This window comes from Anser cygnoides, chromosome 1 (assembly GCF_040182565.1).
Source record: "Anser cygnoides isolate HZ-2024a breed goose chromosome 1, Taihu_goose_T2T_genome, whole genome shotgun sequence".
NCBI lineage: Eukaryota > Metazoa > Chordata > Aves > Anseriformes > Anatidae > Anser > Anser cygnoides.
Window position 1 is genome coordinate 191012572 of NC_089873.1, and position 22297 is coordinate 191034868.

At 42.6% G+C, this 22297-nt stretch overlaps 1 protein-coding gene across 7 annotated transcripts in view; it reads right to left on the reverse strand.

Annotated features, from left to right (window-relative positions):
* CDK8 (cyclin dependent kinase 8) overlaps nucleotides 1-22297 on the reverse strand; it is an 80649-nt gene that overhangs the window by 28129 nt on the left and 30223 nt on the right. For 4 of the 7 annotated variants that reach the window (XM_066989751.1, XM_066989750.1, XM_066989755.1 and 1 more), the window contains 2 exons: nucleotides 22163-22273; nucleotides 19269-19409 (listed from right to left, as the gene is read on the reverse strand). In XM_066989751.1, the coding sequence (XP_066845852.1) occupies nucleotides 19269-19409; nucleotides 22163-22273 (252 nt within the window). The remainder of the gene's footprint in view (nucleotides 1-19268; nucleotides 19410-22162; nucleotides 22274-22297) is intronic. The other 3 variants (XM_066989752.1, XM_066989756.1, XM_066989754.1) reach the window with 1 other exon arrangement.

The window sequence follows — 22297 nt, forward strand, 5'->3', positions numbered from 1 at the left end:
CTTCTGGGAAGAGTAGTTTTTGTGACAGAGGCAAAAATCTAAAATACTAATGTGATTTAGCACTTCACAGGTTCTGTGACAAGAAAAGCTGTGCAGCAAAAACCTAGGAGCCTTCAGACGTCCTGGCAAAATTCACACCCTCCTGTCATGGTCTGTGACCCACAGAATATTCACACTTCTTAGGCTACATTTGCTTGTGAACAACTTGGTTGTTCTTCAAGTCATCATAACATACACCAAAACATTTTCCCATTAATGTGGGATGTTCGCATTGGTATCACATTCTCTGCAATTATAACTAATTTTTTTGAACATTTTATGCTTAAAGAAAATAATTCAATTAAATTTCCATTTTGAACAAAACTGACTAATGCAATGCTAAGTAGTGCTCAAGCACAATGTAAATGCCAGTACGAACATATTCAGCTGATAGTATCAGCAATTTTCTCAAGTTCATTTCCTTCCTTGAATTAAAAGATGTGCATTTACAAATAAAGAATTAATTTTCCTCACATGTTAACTGATCTGCATCTTTAAAATAAATTATCATCAAAAGACCACTACAAACAATGTAATATTCAATTGAAAACAATGGCTTCACATGTATTAAATCTAACTATTAAAGTCTTCTTAATTAAAAACACAAGTTCTGAAAAGCACTGGAAAATTTAAAATCTATTTAAATTTAATACATCCTATTGATTATATTTTTATAAAAAAAGATCAGAGGGTTTTTTGTTCATTTAAGACAAGAAAACATTCAAGCATCTAAAAATTCTCATTTAAACCAGGAACTGTTAAAATTGCCATTAACGGCCAAACAAAAAAAAAAAGCAGGCATGATCAAAAATTTTCGAAGTACAGAAAGTATTGGACAGGATAAAAGATACATGGATGCTATATCTATGCCAGGGAAGCCTTCTGCTAGGTACCATCAGCATATTTTATCTCGCTTGCAGCCTGATGAAAGCTGCTGGCTTCACTATTACATTTTTATGCTCTGAACACACTCCAAGAATTGCTTTCAGTTACTGGCACTCAAGTACTGAAAACTTGGGGCAATGTAACTTATTAAAACCTGTGCATAGTCTAATACAAAGGCTTTTCTATCATTTTGATTGGAACTGAATTACTGTTGAAAGAAATTACACTTCTCAGGCAAACCCTCCCAGCTTTTGTACAAATGTACAACAGGACAAGTTGGAAGGTGCAACTTTCTGTACTAACCCCCCAAGGAAGAAAAGGGGGATACCATAAGCAAAAAAAAATATATATATATATATGTATTATATATCTATATATATATATTTCTGCATCTTCTTTGTAGGAAACTCTACTAACATGTTAAACAGGGTTAACAAATCACTCAAATGTGTAATAACAAACTAAACCAAACAGTCTTGCACAAATACATTTCCTGTGTATTTTGCTGTGAGTGATTACCCTACCAATAGGTCAGGATGACTGGTTGCTGTGGACACATTGGAAACAGGAGCTTTGTTCAACACCAAAATCAGACTTCTGGCCATCTCACAAAGCCATCAAAGCCATTAAAATCCAGGCTAGTAACAAAAGAACAACTTAAAAGCTATAGACAAGAAAGAAATCTAGTTTATGTATTTGCATCCCAAGAATTTCACCTAATTCAAACACAACTTTTTCTAATGAAAACACTGAAACAGATTCAAACTACTTGTACAAATCCTCATGTATGCATATGTATACACATACATACAGATATAAAAATGATGTGGATATGATATTATATGTGTATATATGAATGATATCCCTCAATATAACACCTATCTAATTCTCAAAACATCATTTTACTTCAGTTATTTATCTATTTCAATGCTCTGGACTTCAAAACAAAACATACACAAAAACTATTTCTAAACTTCAAAAAAGTAGCAGTAAAAGTATTTTACCAAATCCAAATTTGACAGAATAGCATATTAAAGAATGGTAGTTCTGCACATGGTCATCCTGCTTTCTGAAAACCGCAGAAATTCAAGACAGAACAACATAGTAACTACTCCTGTTAGGAAGGTATTTTCTTCGAATACTGCAAAGATCTTCAGCTATTGAAAACAAGAAAGCAGAACATTTTCTAACGTTTCAATAAAATGTAGCTGTGAAATATAGAAAGCTTCCACATCTTCGTGTTTATTATGACAACAGCCCAGAATTAAATATTGAGGAAATGGACTGCAAGTGGAAAAAGAACACTACAGTCATCTGACCACCTTCCTACACATCCAAACAGCTGCATCTTTCTGCTGCTTCCTCCCCTCACTCCCATGTCATGTATTAGATGGCAGAAGGAAGCACAGGTTTTAACGATCATCCCTTTTGCAAAAAACTTATTTCCTCCTCTGAAGGATTTATGAAGGCAGTATAAATGGACTCTGAGACTGCTGCAATAACTACTACTAAATGTGGTTATGATTGAAAATGCCAAGTTCTCTACGTACGAAGAGATGGGATCCCTCATCTGTCTGACAATCTTGGGTAGCTGACCGAAGATGTTCAGAATACTGTATTTTTAAACGCTGAGTCGTGAAAGTTGCATAGTGGAGAACCATTAACAGAAACCTCAAGTCTTTTGCATAATTTAAACCATGAAGACAACTTTTACAAGGAGCTCCTACATCTTCACAAGTAAGGTATTTGGGTGAAGCTTGTCAAACCTTTTAATAGTCTAACTCTCCTCTCATGGTGAAAAGTAACAAAACTAATATATGATTACATGGAACAAAAAACCCTCCAAAACACTTTTCTGTATTCCTAGAAGAAGAAAAAAAGCTTAAAATTTATTCTATACACTTATAAAAACATTCATCACAAAAATCCTTGACATTTTCTGTTTAAAGAGCAAAGATACGAAGCCTTTGTTAAAAGCCTTCACTGAAAAAAAAAAAAAGTTATCTTTCACAGTTTTCATATTTTAGCTCACCATTCCCTAACTCATCACTACATCTTTCAGTCCGGAGCATCTCAACAAGTGGAGGTGCTCTACGATGGGTGCAGCTCCTGAAACCCAAGTCCTCGGCATCTGAGCCTTAGACCCTTCTCCCACTTTTCTAACTGCACATATTCCAGCTTCATCCCCTATCTTGCTTTCCCACAGCCAGAATCCTCTAGTTCCCTTCTCACTTGCCATCTGCTTTGATGACCAAGTAGATTGAACAAGAAAAAAGGCATGTGGTATAAACGAGCAGGGAACCACTGTCTTTAGAAGAAGACAAGGCAAACTGAAATGGTCCTAGGATAGCTGTCAATACATTCCTCCCAGAATGCACATCTTCCTCTATTTGACCTCTGTTTTTCATAAAGTTTCTAAGAACTTGATTGTTTTGATATCATATCTTATCAAATTTCTCAGAAATTTGATAATTTCTCAGAAATTTGATAGATAGAAAAGTTACATGCGGATTTAGCAAAACCAGTATGCCCATGTAAGCTTTGCTTCCTTAAGAAACTAACCTAAAGCCACACAATACTGGGAGACAAACACAAAGGTTTGTTATTGTGGAGCACACAACACCATTTACATTTTTTTGGCTATTTCTCTAGGTACTAGAGTAGCAATGCTGTCATTTCTCCTAGAAAAAGCTCTCAAGTGCCACCTCGTTTTCATTTTTAGAAAACAGTACTCAATAAGCAGAAAAATCAATGTGTTTCTGGTACTCTTACTATGTTCCACTGAACAAGGACACACTTCTAAAGCCAAAAAAATGAGATTTAATTCTTTATGAAAGACATTGAAAAGGCCTTCTTCAATTTAACGCTCTGTGAGGTGAAGATGTAAATGGTTTAAAGAACATTCCTGAAACATTCCAACCTGCACTGAAGGGCTCTAGGGGAAGCAGGAGAGAACAAAAGCAGTATTTGGTTATGCAAGTATTGAAGTTAATTTCCAACCCTCAGATTTAAGTAAGCAGCCTTATTTCATGATTTTGAAATTTTTGGACAGAGTTAGTTTTCTTCGTAGACACTTTTGTGATGCTGTCTTGGATTTTTGATTAAAACAGCGGTGATAACAAAGGGGTGGCTTGGTAGTTACAGAGCAACTCTCTCACAGAGCCAAGGACTGTTCAGCTCCTGGTGCTGCCCTGCCAGTGAGGTACCTGGGGGTGCACAGGGAGCTGGGAGGGGACACAGCCAGGAGCTGGCCCAGACTGGCCAAAGGGATGCCCCATTATCATTTGGTGTCACACTCAGCAATAACAGCTGGGGTAAAGGAGGAGGAAGGCGGGGATGCTGGGTGTGATGGCGTTTGTCTTCCCAAGAAACCACTACACACATGAGCCCTGCTTTCCTGGACGTGGCTGAGCACCTGCCTGCCGACGGGAAGTAGGGAATGGATTCCTTGGTTTGCTTTTGCTTCACCTGCTGATCTGTCTGTATCTCAACCCGGGAGTTCTCACTCATTAACCTTTCCAATTCTCTTCCGCATCCCACCTGGGGAGAGCAAGCAAGCAGCTGTGTGATGCTCAGCTGCCTGCCAGAGCTAAACCACAACATGTTTTCCTTCCATTCCTTTTTGCTAGGTTAATTACCTCTCCTAATACTTTCTACATTGCTCTACCTTGATCTTCAGTTTAAGTTTTGGGCAGACTGGGTTTACCGTATTTTCAAAACATGAGAACTTCATGTAGTCAAAAAGTGTTGCCAGCTGTAAATTACAAGGTTGTTGGACTGAGCTATTATCATTTCAGAGGACTAATTATTTTTATAATTATTTACAGAAAAGAAATTCTGAGCTAAAAAGTTAGTGGAATCTAATTTTAGGTTCCAATAAACAAAACAACTGATACACAAAACAAACTGATACAGTTGGATTCTTTCGAAACACCTGAAAAAGATACTGAAAGGCTAAAAAAATTACTCATCTTTATAATGCTCTGATAAGGTTGGACTTGACCAGGAAGTCAATATGGCTTGGAATAAAAGCAGTAGTAGGGGAGATGGATATGGAAAGTGTTCTGGAAATTGTGAGATTTCTGACCTTCCCTTGCACTCCTGTTTTTATCTGAATCAACTTTACAAACACGCTTTTTACTTGCGATCAGATAAATCTCTACCAAAAGTCTCCCTATTCAATACTTCATCTTAATAGGAATCTAACACCATTTCATGATAAAAGATTATCAAAAATGTTTAGGATTGGCATCCCATTTTTGCTGAACACTGGTTGCTTGGATAAAAAAATATTTTCAGGTTTATCTGTTGATCTGACATATGATCAATAGGGGGGTTTTACTCCCTCCTTTTACAATCCTCACCTAAAACTTAAGTGACCTTGAACTTGGTTGTAAGATTTGAAGTTAAAGATGATCAACCTGTAAAAAGCTATGAAAGGCTACATTCAATTGCTCAAATGTAGGTGTTCTATGAATTAAATATATATATATTCACTATCTGTAAAGCTGCCCAATTTGCAAAATCACCAGGAACGAAAACCAAATACCACTAGAAAAATAGAGTGGATACTGTATTTTCATTTATCTTTTCAATTTTTTCAATGTTAACTACCTTTAGCACAATAGGAATAGCCCACCCAAGAGAAAGTGACATAGTGCTAATCCAAGGGAAGTCCAAAAATATGAATATCAGTAACATTAATCTGTATAGAACTGGCAATTTTTTTAAATCTCTCTAAGAACAGATACTTGGGTTTTGAGATACTGTGGTTATGGAAGCCTTTCATAACCAAAGTTGGTTCAAATATAGAAGTGAAAAGCCACATGAGGACAAGTTTGTTTTTATTTTTTATCCCCAGCAAGCAGCTGGAGATAGTAAGTAGCACTTACTATTACAGAATCATACAATATCCAAGTATCCAAACTGGAAGGGACCCAAAAGGATCATCGAGTCCAAAGACATCCACCCCCCCCCCAAAAAAAAAAACAAAACATATGTCTGAGAGCATTGTCCAAACGCTTCTTGAACTCGGGCAGGCTCTGTGCCATGACCACTGCCCTGCGGAGTCTGTTCCAGTGCCCGACCACCCTCTGGGTGCAAATTTTTTTCCTGATATCCAGCCTAAATTTTCCTAATGTTTAACATATTGAACTAGCATCCTAAAGGACCTGCCAGTAAATTCCAGGCTAAAGTCTAGAGTAAGTAGAGCTTCTCCCAAATACCAATTCCTGCGTTTTAATACAAATTGACATTCCTACAGAAATATCATCTTCCATTTTATGGCCACACAGCTATCCACCTTTGGATACATAATCTTTTTTCCTCAGGAAAAGAAAATTAAACTATGACCTCCCTTTCTTACCCTGCTGCGTTCAAGATAAGCAGCAAAAGTTTTCTTTTGATGTAAAACTTACTTTTGCCTTTCATCGCCCTTTCTTCACAGTGATTCTTATTCTGTATGAGCCTTTTAATCTTTCATGTTTTTTCTTACTCACACCTCTCCCTCCTCATCCCTCTCCCTCCCCTCCAGGTTCTCTTCTATTGATTTATCATGAGCTAGACTTCAGAATTTGAAAAAACAATAACTTTTCAAAGCAGATCAGTGAAGATGTAACACATTGACAGAATGCCCGAGGTTGGGGGGCACCTCTGGAAATCTTCTACAAGCTGGTTGCAGGTGCACTCTGACCTAATCATCCAAGTCATTAATGAAGATGTTAAACAGTATTGAGCCTCGGGATTCTCCACTAGCAACTGGTGTCCAGCTCAACTTTGTGACACCGATCACAACCCTCTAAGCCCATCAGCTCAACCAGTTTCCAATTCACTGTTCCAATTCCCTAGTCTGTACTTCACTAAGCTTGTCTACAAGGATATTATGGGATGCAGCACTGAAAGCCTTACTAAAGTCGAGATAAACAACATTCACTGCTCTTTCCCCATTCATCTGGCTAGGCATTTTGTCACAGAAAGCTTTCAGGTTGGTTAAGCGTGATTTCACCTTCATAAATCCACGAAGACTACTCCCAATCACCATCACATCTTTCATTATGTTTCAAAATGGCTTCAAAGAGGATTGATCTATCACCTTCCCAGGGATCAAGGTGAGAGCAACTGGCATATTGTTTCCCAGTTCTTCTTTTTAGCCTTTCTTGAAGACTGGAGTGACATTTGCTTTTTTCCACCCTCAGGAACCTCCCCTGATTGCTGTGACCTTTTCAAAGACTGGCCTTGCCATGACTTGATTATATGAAGCTAATGATTTTGTATATGTCTGTAAGCTTTTCTATGGTGAACTGAAGGACCTGAGAAGTATGCTTTTTACTTTTCTGATCGGCAGGCTGGTAGCATTGCAGCAATACCGTGCATTTCTGTCTTCAGATCTGAACTTGTACATAGTTGACAGCAATTACTAAATCAAGAGTTTGACCTAACACGCCACTGGCAACAACAATGCCCACGAAGAAAGCAAGCCAAATGGATTTTAATTAGCAGAGCTGCTCTGTAAAAAGGGAAAGATCATCAAGGCGCTTTTCTTTTCACAGAGTCACTGACGTGAGCATGGAATACTTATTTCTGTAGTCTTCTCTGATAATTTCCACACTTTATTTAGTCAATGTTTTGAAGTTTTAAGCTTCAGAAAGGTAGGCAAGGAAGTAGTTATGACCGCTGTAAATAAACCCATTAAGAAGCACGAGATAACACTGTTTTAACTATAGAATATCCACAATTATAGTCAGTTACAATTCACAGCAAAGCCTAAGTTATTATAACCAAAGCAACAAAAAAAGTTCTGCTAGACACATTGTTCTTCCTCCACCTCAGGAACATACATAGGTAATGAAAAGTGCAGCTCAGAATCTAAAACCTTCGAAAAGGCAACAGCTGACACCAGAGTTATGATTGTTCCCCTCCTCCCCCCTAAAGCAAGTCACCAGTAAGTCATTAAAATGCCATTTAGAAAATAATGCCTATTATCCGGTTATACATTTAAAGAGGGTCAAAGACCACCCTGCCTGTAAAAGCTGTTAACTTCTTTCTAGTAATGGGCATGGTTTCCATCTTTTTTTTTTTTTGTGCAAATGACCACAGTTCTGTGAGCACTAGAGCAGGACTGAAGGGCATTCCTGTATTTCTGAAGCAGCACTTGAATACTGATGAGGGAGACATCCTTTGATTCAAGGGCTCTAATGTGGAAAATGGTAAATTGGCATGGTAAAAGTTCTGTATAAGTATCTGCCTTAGGCTAAGTTAAATAAGTGATTCACAGCCAGAGCCTGGAAAGTGACTAAGATGTTGCCTACAAAAAAAAAAACAAACACGCTGGCAGTGGCTTCTCCTCACTTATTGTTGAGAGCACATCTTGAACATTGCTGCTGATCCCCAACCTGGCAGCAGGTATTCTTGGGAGGAGTCCAGCTCTCAGGAAGCTAGCTTCCAACCAGCACCGTATTAGAAGTTTGCCCACCTGAAAGCTTATTACACAAACAACATTCATCCCACAACAGCAGCTGAGCTGAGCAGCATGCTAGGAATGCATTAAAGAGGCTGTGCGAGAGCTCGTTTGCAGATGGTCACAGACACTGCAACACAATCCCAGCTTAACTGGGACACGAATGTTATTGACAAAGGCTGACAGAGACTGTCAGTGCTTTGGCAAGAGGCAGGAGGAGAGGAATGGGGAGCAGAGGCCCAGCACTCTGCTACCCACAGCCACACCTGGCTTGCCAAGTGGCAATTCATCTGTTCAGCACCTACTCACACCATGCAGAAAGCAACAGGCCAGGGAATCCAGTCCGAAGCACAAAAGGTGCTTCATGGAGTACTGCAGCTGAGACACTATTAAGGAAGAGCTATAGAAATTCCTGGGTTTGGTTGTGGGTTGTTGGTTTTTTTTTGCATTTTTTAAAGCACTGCTGCACCAGGTAAGCACATTAAAAACTCACAGTGAAAAATCAACTTAATTCCCAGCCTAATCCTACTGTCACCACACAAAACCAACGGAGGAGTGCTCATCTCTTGGCTGAGATCCTGTTTGGACAGCCCTACCACGCACTAACGCTAAATTGCGATGCATTTCTCAATGTCAACAGGCACAGCATAAAAGTTGCTGTAACATGTAAAGGGACCTCTACTTTGAGCCCAGCACTTGAAGTCTTCCAAGCACACTGCAAAGACCATCCTTCTCTTTCCTCCCGCTGCTGAGGATGCAGATTGATGAAAACAGATCTATGGCCAGTTTTCTGCTTATGCTTATTTTTAGCGTGGAATAAGCTCTTCGAGTACAGGAAGAAGTCCAATAGCTGGATATAATGAAACAGAACAAAGACTAGGAAACGTAGTCAGCAAAACGCAGTATGTTTCAAGCATTCTTGATAACTAAATTCACAATATTATTAAAACTGTAATTGATGCACTTTGTGGTAATTACATGAAGTGTTCTTATTTCCTTCCTGCTACAGGCAGAGCATGAATAAACAATCTGCTTCCAATTGCTCGCAGTCATGGAATTAAAAAAAGCTGAAGAATATGCAAGTCAAATAAGAAATTTTAAAAGGAATGACATTTATTGGTTGAGAAATTTTACGGGTATGTTTCAAAGGCATGAAAAAAGCTAACTACTTCAGCATAGCACTATTCAAAGATAATATAATCAACATATCCCTCGCTGATAGAAATGGTGGATTGGCTTTCATATAAATGGTGAAAGAGCAGTAACTTAACTTTTTTTGCTGTTTCTTCTAAGGTTTGCAAGTGTTTGCTTTGTAAAAGACAAACTGGGACCAGAAATGAAAAATAATTGCCTTCCAGCAGTTGTTGCTGTTTCATACACAATATACTCACTTGGTACAAATCTTATGAATTATGTTGCTTCAATTCCCATTATGAAGACATTTCGCAGTCCAAGTTAATGTGGTTTTAACAATCGTAGAATCATTAAGGTTGGAAAAGACCTCCAAGATCATCTGCTCCAATCATCACCCTACCACCAATGTCACCCACTAAACCATGTCCCTAAGCACCACGTCCAACCTCTCCTTGAACACCCCCAGGGACGGTGACTCCACCACCTCCCTGGGCAACCCATCCCAATGCCTGACTGCTCTTTGAGAAGAAATGTCTCCTAATTGTTGAAGAGTAGCGCTCTTAGTTCAATTCTTTGTTTTAATTGTTGAAGAGTAGGGGCATGACGTTTCCATTTGCATTTTTTCCATTTTCCATGACATCGCCCAAATGCCAGGACTTTTCAACTATGATGGAGAGAGATTTGGCAACTCCATCAGCCAGTTCCCTCAGGACCCTGGGATTCATATCATCAGGTCCCACAGACTTGTACCTGTTTAGATTCATCAGGTGGTCTCGAACCTGCTCTTCACTTACAGTGGGTGGGACTTTGATCCCCCAGTCTCCATCTATGGGTTCAGGGAAATGAAAGACTTGGGAAGCCCATCAACCAGTGCAGACGGAGGCAAAGAAGTTGCTGAGTACCTCAGCCTTCTCCATGTCTGCCGTTACCAAGTACTCAGATATAGAAACTCACTCCTAATATAAGAAATTAGCCACCTATAATCGCTTACACACTACTATTTTCACCCCTCAGTCTATTTTCACAAATGTTAAAGGTGCATGGTGGCCCTCGGGGACTCCTCCTGTCACCCCAGCGCAGCAGCCCGAAGGGAGCTGGGTCCTCTCTTGTGCTCTTCCTCGAGGCTCTGTGCAGAAGGGATGCCACCTCTGGCACGAGGGCTGGGGGACGGGAAAGAAGCACTCACACAACCCCTGAGAATCGGCAACAGAGTTCTTTATTGCCGGGACATCTTGCAGGTGAGCCTGCGGGATGTCCGTGGTGTTTGGCGGCTCCAAGCTAATGCTTGGGATGGAGCCTGAGCGACGAGTAGGGAGCTCGCCGGGCACTCCTGCGACGCTGTTGGTGCGCCCTGATGGCAGGTAGCAAAGACATGCCGGGGTAGTCCCAGGTCTGATCTGGCCGAGGTGGATCCACTTCCATTGCTTCCTCCACATCTTCTGGTGGATTCAGCTCCATGGGCTCCACAGTGTTTGGCACAAGGATAAGCCAGTCCTTGCCTGGGACTGCCCAAACGGGATGCCTCCCGTCCGGAATGTTTTCAGGCCAGGGTGCTGCACCAGGGGCTCGTCCAGTTCCACCCCTAGGTCCCATGCCACTGCCCGGTTGATTTTCACACATGGGTTCGATGCTGCCATCTGTTTTACAGCCATGGATGGGTCCCATGCTGTGTTCCGGATTATGGGCACGCTTCTGCTCCCCGCGGCCGTCTGCCTGATGCTCCTGCCTTCGCTCCACACCGCCACTGTGCCACTGGCTAGGCCCAGGCCCCCTGCCGCTGTATGCCTGAGGGGGCGGCCTGTTCCCCGCATTGTTGCGGTGCCAGTGGTACCGCCTGTGTGTGTCTGCGGGCTGCGCGCCAGAGGTCCTTCGGGCACTGGTGTCTCTTGTGCCCCAGGCACGATCCCTCTGCCCATGACACACCTCTTATTAAGTGCACTCCTGCTCGGTGCTTCCTTGGACTGCATTGCTGCCCTCACACCGAGGAGCCCTGCCGCTCGCCTTGCTGCTTCGGCTCTTCTTCCTGCCGCACAAGCCGGCTGTCAGAGTGCCTGGAAGCTCAGCGAGTGGTGGGCCACCTGTAGGGGTCCTGTTTTATAGGGCCCGCAGCAAAGGCGGGGCAGTGGTGGCCACTGTGACCTCAGCAAGCCTCTGTGATGGCGTGGCCCACGCGTGGCCAGAGGCGGCTGTGTTGGGAGCGGCCTGGAAGATGCCCTCACGTGGAAGAAGGAGGAGGGCTCGGGGGCTGAGGGCCCCTTTTCTGGGGCTGGCTCCCCCGGGCCATTTGGCTTGCCAGAGAGAAAGGCTGCCCCTTGACCACAAGGACTGCCCTGCACCTCCCATCCTGTGACCTGGGTTTATCTTTAACACTGTTTTTTAGGTAATTTCATTCTATTCTTTACAGAAAAGAACAGAAGCAAGGTGCATCTTTAGCCCTAATTCCCACGTGCACTTTGTGCTCTGAGTGAAGCATTTCTTCCTCACATCACATCTAATCTAAATCTCCCCTCAGTTTGTTCAAAGCCATTATTCCTTGTTCCATCACTACACTCCCTTATAGAGTCCCTCTCCAGCTTTCTTTTAGGCCACTTTTACGGGTTAGGTTAGGTGGCAAAACTGCAGGACCTTGCAAATTCCAGGCTTATCTACCTTGTTCCACATGCCAGCTTCCAGCCTCTGATCAGTGTAACATAGAATCACAGAACCATTAAGGTTGGAAAACACCTCCAAGATCATCTGGTCCAACCACCCCCCTACCACCAATGTCACCCACTAAACCATGTCCCCAAGCACCACGTCCAACCTTCCCTTGAACACCCCCAGGGACGGTGACTCCACCACCTCCCTGGGCAACCCGTCCCAGTGCCTGACTGCTCTTTCTGAGAAGAAATGTCTCCTCATTTCCAACCTGAACCTCCCCTGGCACAATTTGAGGCCATTCCCTCTAGTCCCAACACCTCACGAAGGCCCCCTTTCCTCTCCTGGGACATTTATTCCTGGCAGGAGGCGTAGGTCCCGCATCCCGAGGCCCAACCGCACCCTGACGTTTCCATTTCCCCTCGCTTTTACCCTCAGCCCCCTCACGATGGAGGGCAGGGGCCTCCCTCCCTGCAGGCCACGACCATGCAGCCTTGTCCATGACCAGGCAGCAAGCCGAGCGAGCTGCACTTGCAGGCAACACGCCAGGAGGAAGGAACAGGTGCCTGCGTTGCTGTCGCCCATGTGAGGCCCAGCCCAGTCTGTGTAACTATTTTCGCAGGTGGTAGCCGCAGGTCCCACACCAGGTAAAGGCGTCCCAGCACCTCCGGCAATGGGGAGCCCCTTGCACCGGCCACACCTCACTTCTGGCGCTGCCAGCCTGCAGCTGGAGCACGTGGAGACCTCTGCTCACGTCTGGGGAGGTTGGAAATGGCCAGCATTAACTCGGGAAGCTCCACAAGTGCCAGCTTTGCTGCCCTGCTCTGCAGAGCAGAGGGGTTTGGATAAGCTTTGATGAAGCATCCAAATTCTCTTTTAATTTCAGCCTTTTCTCCCTTTCGGCTCCACACCAACCTGACAAGACACGCAGCAGGGGGAATGGAAAAGAAAGCCTGAGTGTGCCTAGTGAAGAGAAACCTTACACCTTTACATATGCTGAAATGATTTTTGCCCTGGTGTTGAGCCCTTCTGTGAAACATCCATCCATGCCTGAAAACGCTCCCTAGAAAATATATGGTGACAGATTCATGTTTAACCCGAAAAAAAATTAAAAGAAACCCCACCTAGTCTTTCTCTCACAGTTAAACAGGTTTTGTTTTTCTTGCAAGTACAGCCCCTAGGGATGGGGATGGACCCCCATCTTCCCTTGACACTCTGTCATTGGTTTCTTCTGGTTAGACCCATGTGGAAAGGGAAGGAGGTAATAAAAATTTGCTTCATGTCCTGGTGCAAGGTGGGACTGTGCCAAAACACACAGTAAATCAAGGAGTGCCCCAGCCCGGCCATCACAAGACAGAGCGAAGGCCGGGGGGCAATGGCCTTTGGTGGTTACTGGATGTGGATTCGTCAGGCACGTGGGAGAAGCATTTAGCCTTTGGGTCCCCTCTGTGCCTACCAGGCTCATCCATACCTGTGCTAAACACTTCGCCAGCTTGCAAGTAAAGCCTGTTCATCCAGAAGTACCCTAAAACCACATGGTCATCTCACAGGCAAGGCCACAGCTTTCAGATGGTCTTTCTGACCTCTTTTAATCCTTGCTAGACATACGAGCATCTTTCTTGTGGCTCAGATAAGAATTAGGCTTCGGATCGGTTACCCATAGGCCTACCGCTGACATACAACCTGCTGCCAGGGCAAAGACCACAGCAGAGGAAAGAAGGGATGAATGCAGAGGGTTTCCTGCCCGCCGGCCAGCCCTTGTCTACATACGTGTGCCAGCAGAGTGCTGGCCAGCGCAAATCTGGAAAGCACCATGAGCCACGTAGATGTGGTGCCACCTAACCCCAAGCACGTGCAAGGGGGAGAAGGGCACAGGCCATGCTCAGGGACACCCCTGCAGACCTCGGAGACATTTTGGGGAAAGAGCTGGGCTCCCAGCAGGCAGTCAGGCTGACAGCTCACTGTTCCCTTTCTTTGCAAAGGGAGATGTGCAAGCGCCCAAAATCCCACCCGTGCACCAAAACTGATCTGAGTCCGCTTTATACAGTAATCACCTTGCAATGCACAACAAAAGAGGAAAGCCTCGTTCCTGCACAAGCAGAAGGCAATCCTTCCAGATTTAATGCAGCAGCCACCTGTAATGACACACACAGTTCATCACAGATGCAGGTAGCAGGGCCCTCATTCTTGTGAATATAATGCCCGCAGCAACACAACACAGCGACGTTTTTAGAGCAAACAGTTTTAGTTTCATCACCCTCTTATTTTTTAATCATTTTTAATCTGTTTTTTAGCATTCTACTTCTTACCCGTTTTGCTTCAAAACAAGACAAAAAGTATTTGGCAGCTAATAGTGCTGTTTTTAATGACTTGAAAAATAACGAAGGAACATTAAGCAGTTCCCACGTCTTCCTGAGCATTGGTATTTTTAAAGATGAGATTGATCAGAGAGGCTGTGAACTCTAATGAAGATTGATTGGCTCGGCACTGTAATGCCAGCACAGAGGCTGGTTCAGCTCAGATCCCAGCCTCTGCCTTTTATCTGCTATGCACTCAAATGGCCAAAGCCTCTTGCTGAAGCAAGACCCTAAAAATCCTGCTTTTCTTATAAAGGTCCAGGGATGGGGAGTTTGTCTTTGGATCAGCTCATTGTTTCTGCCAAGGCTTTGCTGCAGGCAGGGCACAAAAAAATCCTCTCCCCTGGGCTCCTCTCGCATCTGAGCTATCCCAGCTTGAGACCGTGCTGTGCCTGCATTGCAAGGGGAGCCTGGACCAGAGGGCCTGAAAAGTCTACGAGGGAAGCCCAAGGATGGGCTGAAACGCAGGATGCTGAGAGTAGCCAACAGCCCCAGCTCAGCTGCAGGCAACTCGGTGGAACATTGACGCCCAGCCTTGGTGTCGAAAGGGCTTTTCCACCTGCCAAGGAGGGCTCTATGGAAAAATGCTCTCCAGATCTTGAATACCAGATGAGTTGTGAATACCAGCCGAGTCCTTTTATTGTCAAACGTATTTAAATGCTCTAACACTCAGTGCCCCGAGCGCAGCACCAGCAGAGGAGAGCACGCAGTCCCTCCTTCTGTCCCACAGGACAGAGCCTGCCTGCCCCACCATCTCACCACACAGGCTCTGCAGTGCCCACTAATTAAGGCAACGATGATATAGCCATAGCTGCCTGCCTAATTAAGCCACAGCAGAGAACTCTTCAGCTACTCCACTCCTTCATTTTGCCTTAGTACCTTGTTGTCACAACGGTAGCACTTTATAAACAAGCAAGGTAGGCACAGATCAGTGTGCCTTTTATTCGTGCCATCATCATCTTTCATTTTGGAGCCTCATATTTATTTGTGCTCTGCTTTTCTAACTCCTGCTTTTTTTCTTCCCTGACTGGTTTAAGAGTGCATAAAGTGAGATTTAATGCACCTGAAACATTACAATTAGCCCCATCATGCTAATAACTTAAAGGAAACAAATAAATATTAGCAACTGTCGCACTTGGGAAATTCCCCTGTGCTGCAGGAAGAAGGCCTGCTGGTCAGGGAACATGGATTTTTTTTCCTGAATCCATCCACGCAGGATTCAAGGACAGGACAAAACACTAGTAAGTCAGCAAGCAGCATGCAGTAAATAATGAGGGAGCTGGAGAGGTCTGAGGCTCTGTTCTGGCTGCTTCCAGATATAAATTTTGTTGAGCCACGCGTCTCAGCATCACTGTGACACTGGCTCTGGGACGTGAGGGAAACCCAGGCAGGTGGCACATGTTGGAAAAGCCGTCCAGGACTCGAGAAGTTTTGTACATTACTTTCAATTCGGAGGCCAAAATCAGCTCCTCTCCCCCTCCACAAGAAGCCCTACTGCTGGAGACCTACGTTTCCGTGCCTCGGAGCTGCCAGCAAGCCCAGCCCCGGGCTGGGATGGGGACGGGAGAGCAGTGCCCTTGCGCTGTACCAGGTGATGTCCTGAGCGCAGGGGATGCTGTGCTCCAAAAGCTGTGCTCCTGTCAGCAGGGTTTGCTGGTAGAAGCTGCATCAAAGCACTTTGCTGTCGGAGTTTTGCTGATACACCTATGCTGGCAAAGCGCATTTCCTGATGTAGGGATGCTCTCTGGCCTCAGGCTTGTTTGTGAAGGAAGGAGAGGGGAGAGCCCGACAGATAAAAGCTTCCCACGAGGCAGCAGGAGGGAGAAGGCAACCCATTACCTTTCTGCTCCTTTGTTTGCCTGAATCATCTCCAACCCTCCGTGTACTACAGCGCACGAGCTTCCCCCAGCGCGCAGGGGAGCTCATCATGTACGTAGCACGCTCTGTGCGACCAAGAATTTGCAGGGCCAGGGTCCTGGTTAAGTGACGGAGGGAAACTGGAGAAGAGAAGGTGGCCCCTGCTGAAGACTCACCCCTGGGCTGATGACTCCACTGCTTCTCATGCTTTGGCCCACGCGGAGCTGCAGCCCTGGCATCCCTTCAGGTCACCTCAGCACATCCCTGCAGAGCGCCACGCGCTGCTGGGATCATTAAGTTTCACTACCTGTCTCGTTGATGCTATCAAGAAGAGTTTCTCTATGCTTTCTTCTATTCCTGGTTACAAAAATCACAAAGATCTTCACCTTCAAAACTTTGCCTACCCTAATGCTGGCTTTGTTAAGGCATCTTAAACACTACAAAGTAGCACTTCAGTGGAGGCCAATTACTTCTCCAAGAAAAGAGCTTTCTTAACCTTTAAAAAATTCCTTATCCTATGAGACAGACGTATCAAAGAACTGATTTTTCTGCCAAAGTACTATATTCTTTAGCTCCCTTTCGCCCCCAAACATCACCGCTCACATAGCTAGCATATGAAAACAAAGTAAGCATGTTAACCCTATGTCAACGTGCGTGTTCACATAAAAATACACATCATTTGAATAATAATCTGTCCAGTCACCCAGTCCGGAGTTGAAATTGGTGACAACACAGAACAGCAATACTCCTGAAAGCTAATATTACAGGCATCCTGGAACAGATACCCACATCTCAGTACAAGCATTAACTTGGGTTGCTTTGCATTGGAATATATACATTGTAGGGAAATCTCAGCTTGCAAACTCAACCGTGCACCAAGATGCCCATCTTGCTAAGACAAAATACTAAGAACTTACTCAAGCTATCCCCAGGGACCCTGAAAAAATTAAGAAAGTACCTGACATGCAATTCTCTCTCTTCTGCTGCACTGAATACGTGCCTTCTAAATTCAGCAAATTTTCCACTAGTCAAAGAGCTCAAACTGAACATTTTCAAACTGACAATCCCCACAGTCTCCCTGAATAAGGCAGCACATGCAGCCCCTGCACAGCTTTGATATGCTTTCTCACCAACGTGGCTTGACAAGCTTCCAGTGGGATGACCTCTCAGTCTCTACCTCAAGCTTTTGCTTTCTCCTCGGATTATCAGAAGATAGCCAATTGTGATGGTGGTTTTTTGCTGGTAAAAAAAAGCTGCTTGCTGGACTGAGACCACCAACTCATTTCACATAGGTCAGAAAATGAGATGGTAATTGTTTTTGGCTGTTGCCAACAAACTATTTCAGCTACAGACCTAGATGTGAAAGGCTCTGTAATAAATTACCAATCTCCTGAGCCATCCAGTTAACATGCATTAGTTTTTTCACTCAATTATACTCATACTTTAAATGCTTAAGCTCATAAATTTTCTGAAGCTGTAGGAAGTAAAATACCAGAAAATTCAGATTCTTGATGACAGGTCATTTGTTTTCTGTATGCCTCAAAAATATACTGAAGAGTACGGTTGTAGGCATGTAATTAGAGTAAGACATCACATTTTGGTTTAAAACCAAGTGTCTAAGCAGTAACATACTATGTACTTGTATTTTACATTTTGCTCCACTATTTCTCAAGTCATGACAAAGCCACCACAAGCTTTTTGACTTTTTCTTAGTGCTGAGTCTTTTGTTCGATTTCTAAAACCAGGAGCAAGTTAGAAGCAATATCCATACAATTGTTGCAATAAAACAAAGCTTCCTTTTATTCCAGTTCTGAAAGTGTTATTATTTTTCAAAGACAAATGTTTTACCATCAGTTTAAACAGAGACTGGCACTCTGTAAAAGCATTTATTAGGCATGAAAATAGAAGACAAATAACTAGTCATTGACTACATTTCAAGGAACACTATTAAAGATATTTCAAAGAAAAAGCGATTCTTAAAGAGCAGTAAGGAAGACAGATTTATTACACCAAGCATAGAATAGCACTGGTAATACCGACTTATGGGAATGACAGGTCAGACTAACGATACTCTCAAGTACTAATGAAATTTCATTAATTAGAAGTATTGTATATAATATAGTATATTGAAAAAAAAATGCTATCAGAGTAAGAGCTCTGAACAACTGGGTCAAGAAAGCTACCTGATTTTAAGATGACAGAACATTGTCATATGCAAAAAAAAGCTGTGGGTATATTTCAGAGGCAAATATCTGAGAATTGGTTAGATTTCCCAATTTTAAACATTCAACAGAATTTGTTGGTTAAGAAACAGTAGCTCAAGTTCAATTTTTTTTTTGCTTACACTGTAGTTAGGATAAACATGAGTTTATTTGCAGAAGCCTTCAGAAGTTGTCATGGCTATTTCTGCTAAATTATATATACTATGAGAACATAATGGCCTTGAAAAGTTACCTTCTTAAGTAAAACTGATAGTTTTAGGCATTATTCTTTCACTTTTTATTTCAGCAGCTCTTTCAGCCAATCATCCTTTCTCACACCTACACACATGCAATATTTATTTCTGAGGCCTGCAGTCATACCACCAGAGGCATATTCTGTACTTCAACATGCCTGATATTTAAATGAACACATTCAAAAATAGTTTCAGAAAAATCAAAAAAGTAAACCAGCCATCTGATACACTTCCCTTCCATTAAGCATATTTGATCATAGCAGGCTTTTAAAACTTGCTCTCCTAGACAGGGCTGGCTGACCACTGTAAAAACAGCGTTTTTATTTTTAAAACAATGGTCACTTGCCCTTAGCACAAAGGTTTTGGTTTCCCAGGGGTTCAAATAATAATAATAATAATCCCTGCCCTCAGTCATCCCAGTGCTAAAACCCACTGCAGATCAACTTACCAAATCCCTGTGCAACACCCAGTTAGCATGCAGGTAGTGAATACCATCTAGGATCTGATATAACAGTGACTTCACCATTCCCCGAGGTAACTGAACTGGTTTCTTGTTTGCTTTAGAAGCCCTGTGAAACTTGATTATATGCTGTAAAGGGGAAAAAGAAATCAAAATGAAGAAAATGTTTGCTTTTTTTTTTAAACTACAGCATTACACTAAAATATTGCCAGCAGTTCCTTACGTACATGTCTTAGCTTTTGCAAACTTTCATCGTTCATTTTCCCAATTAGAAACATGTATCTTAAGTACTAGAAAATTAATACTATGAGGTAAAATGAACACTATCCCAGGGGAATCTCTCAAAAATTAGCTTGTCAAAGCAAATTCCCTTGCAGATCACTGATCTCTAAGGGTTTAGAGGTTCTGGGGGATATATTCGTTTGAGGCTGCTGTCTTGTACATCACAGCACAGAATTAAAAGGAAATTACCCAAATCCTATATCATTTTGCTTTTAGGTTTTCTCCTACTGCCATGACACCAACATTGCAGCTCTAATGCCAGATGAATTCATGGAAACTATGTTAGGAGTTTTAAATTAAACAAGGGATGAACCTAGGCTTCCATTTACCGTACCCTTAAGCATCACACCAAAGAGAAGCTGTTGACAGAGCAAAGCTACAAGCCTGTCCATCTTAACATCAGCCTCTAAGCCACAGAAAAAAACTTTCACAATTTTGACTGTATACACAAGCAATATCGTCTAGTAGTAGCAAGGAAGAGTCCAAGAAAATATTTCCCTCTAGCACTCAAATCCCAGGTGCCACTAGCACTTATGCCATAGCAAAAGTTGTGTCAGTAATGGTAACCGTTTCCGGGTTTCTGAGAGAGAGAGCTTCTAGAAGAAGCCTTTGGACACATTCACGCTCTTGTGATGGTTTACACTCATGTGATGATTTAAACAGCCCTGCCCACCTTGCCCAGACAAAACCTGGCAGTGCACTCCTACCACAACATCGTCCTACTGAGGAAGGTCCTCTCCATTTCCTACACTCCCAGGAAGTTTCATGTTCCAGCTGCCCGTTAGGTACCTGACCACTCAACCTCCTTGGAAGCTGCCATCCCACAGGCAATTCTTAGCCTCACGTAGTGCCCACAAAGATGTGAAAAAGGAAAGCTGCACATATGGAAATATAGATGGCTCTCCCAGACCTTTCTATTCCTGCTCTAAGGCACTGGGCCCTTTCCCCAGCCTTGCTAGGGAGCTGCTGCAGTGGTGGTGCTCAGCACCAGAGAACTGAGCCCACAACCAGCTCTCCCAGGCACTGACACAGCACAACCATGCTGCCTGCATCACTCTCAGCCAGCTACAGGTAGCTACAGCCAAGTACAGCTACAACCAGAAACAGGTACAGCTGAGCAGCTCCCACATTTACACACAAGTGTGCATGCCAACGAAGATGAAAAGTGGGGGCTGTTCTTAAGTTACTGATATATAAGCCAGTGTTTCATTAACAGGAGTGCTTCTACAGAGATTTTGGCCAAGTATGAAGCAATGCAGAAATTTCAAAATGCAAGCAATGACATATCACTACTAGGCATATCATCCTAACACAAGAGCCTTGCAGCATATTTTGGAATTAAAAAATAATTCATGTGATCCTAATCTTCTCTAACTTAACATATAAATATGGGAGGGAACAGTGAGAAGAATAACATGTTTGGTTTTTCTGCACTTGAAAAACCAAACCACTTCCTCAAAATTTTATTTATTTTTCTAAATCAACCTTTAGAAAATGTCAACATTTCAGCTGCGTGATAACTTTGTTCCAATTTTATTTTGGGAATAAAAACTCAACATAACTAGTAAGAACATCCAAGACATTTAACTTAACTCAAACCAAATACCTGAATGAATCCCAACTTCAAGTAATAGAATTTTCAAAAGAAACTAGTTTTAATTTGATTCGTACACCTTAACTGTCTGTCCAACCTCTATGCAGAGGAGAAACCAACTCATGGTTTGTAATGCATGAGTCTTACACAAACACATACCTCAAGAACTCCATTTCATTTCAAATTGCCTCTGTTGTACCCTTTAATCTGAATCATCTTAATATCTTTCAAAGTTAATATTCTACTGTTTGTTCCACTGAAAGTAATGCTCAGAAGGAGTATCAAATTTAATTCTGATAAACACAAACACCTTTCTTTTTCAGGAAAGTAGAGGTTACATGGGATTTTGCATTCTTTACAATGCTGCTTTAATTTTTTAAGCATTTTAAATGGATGTTGAGGTTACAAATACGAAAGTTAACAGAGGAAAAGGGTACATATCTTAAAACAAATTTACTTGGCCTCCAACATGTTTATAGTTTAAAGCTGTATCTTGTAATTAGGAATGAACAGCCTTCCTCACAAATACATGAAATTTCAGAAAGTGAGTTGAAAAACAAGTTCTTTCCACTGGAACACATGAATGAAATTTCAATTATATTCAGTGGCATTACACTCACTTCATTTATTCACTGATGACATGCAGTGTAAGCAAAGTTCCAGACTACCCTATTCAGCCAATATGTTTGCAATTTTTCAAAGGCAATCCACCTGCATAACCAATTACATTCTCCCCACACGCTTTATTTTAGCTGTAGTGAAGGGTTATATCCGCATTTAACTAGATTTTTAGCTACCAAGTGCTGAATGCAGATTTTATCTTCTGTAAGAGGTCACAGGTTAACTGCGTTGTGTGCTTGCCTAACATTTTCCATTGCTTTTCCTTCAGTACTGAAAGAGTTTCAAAAAAAAAACATTCTGGATGAAAAACTATACTGTCTTTCCTGACCTTGTCTCTTTTCTGTAAATAAAACTATGCCTGTTATCGACAAATAATTCACCTTACCCAGAGGTCATGCTCAGCGTAGTCAAAGAGAAGCCACACCTTCCTGTCAGCATGAGAAAGAAACACTTTTTGCAGAGAAATGACATTTGGATGCTTGAGCTCCCGCAGCAACTGCAAAATAAAGAAAGTCCACAA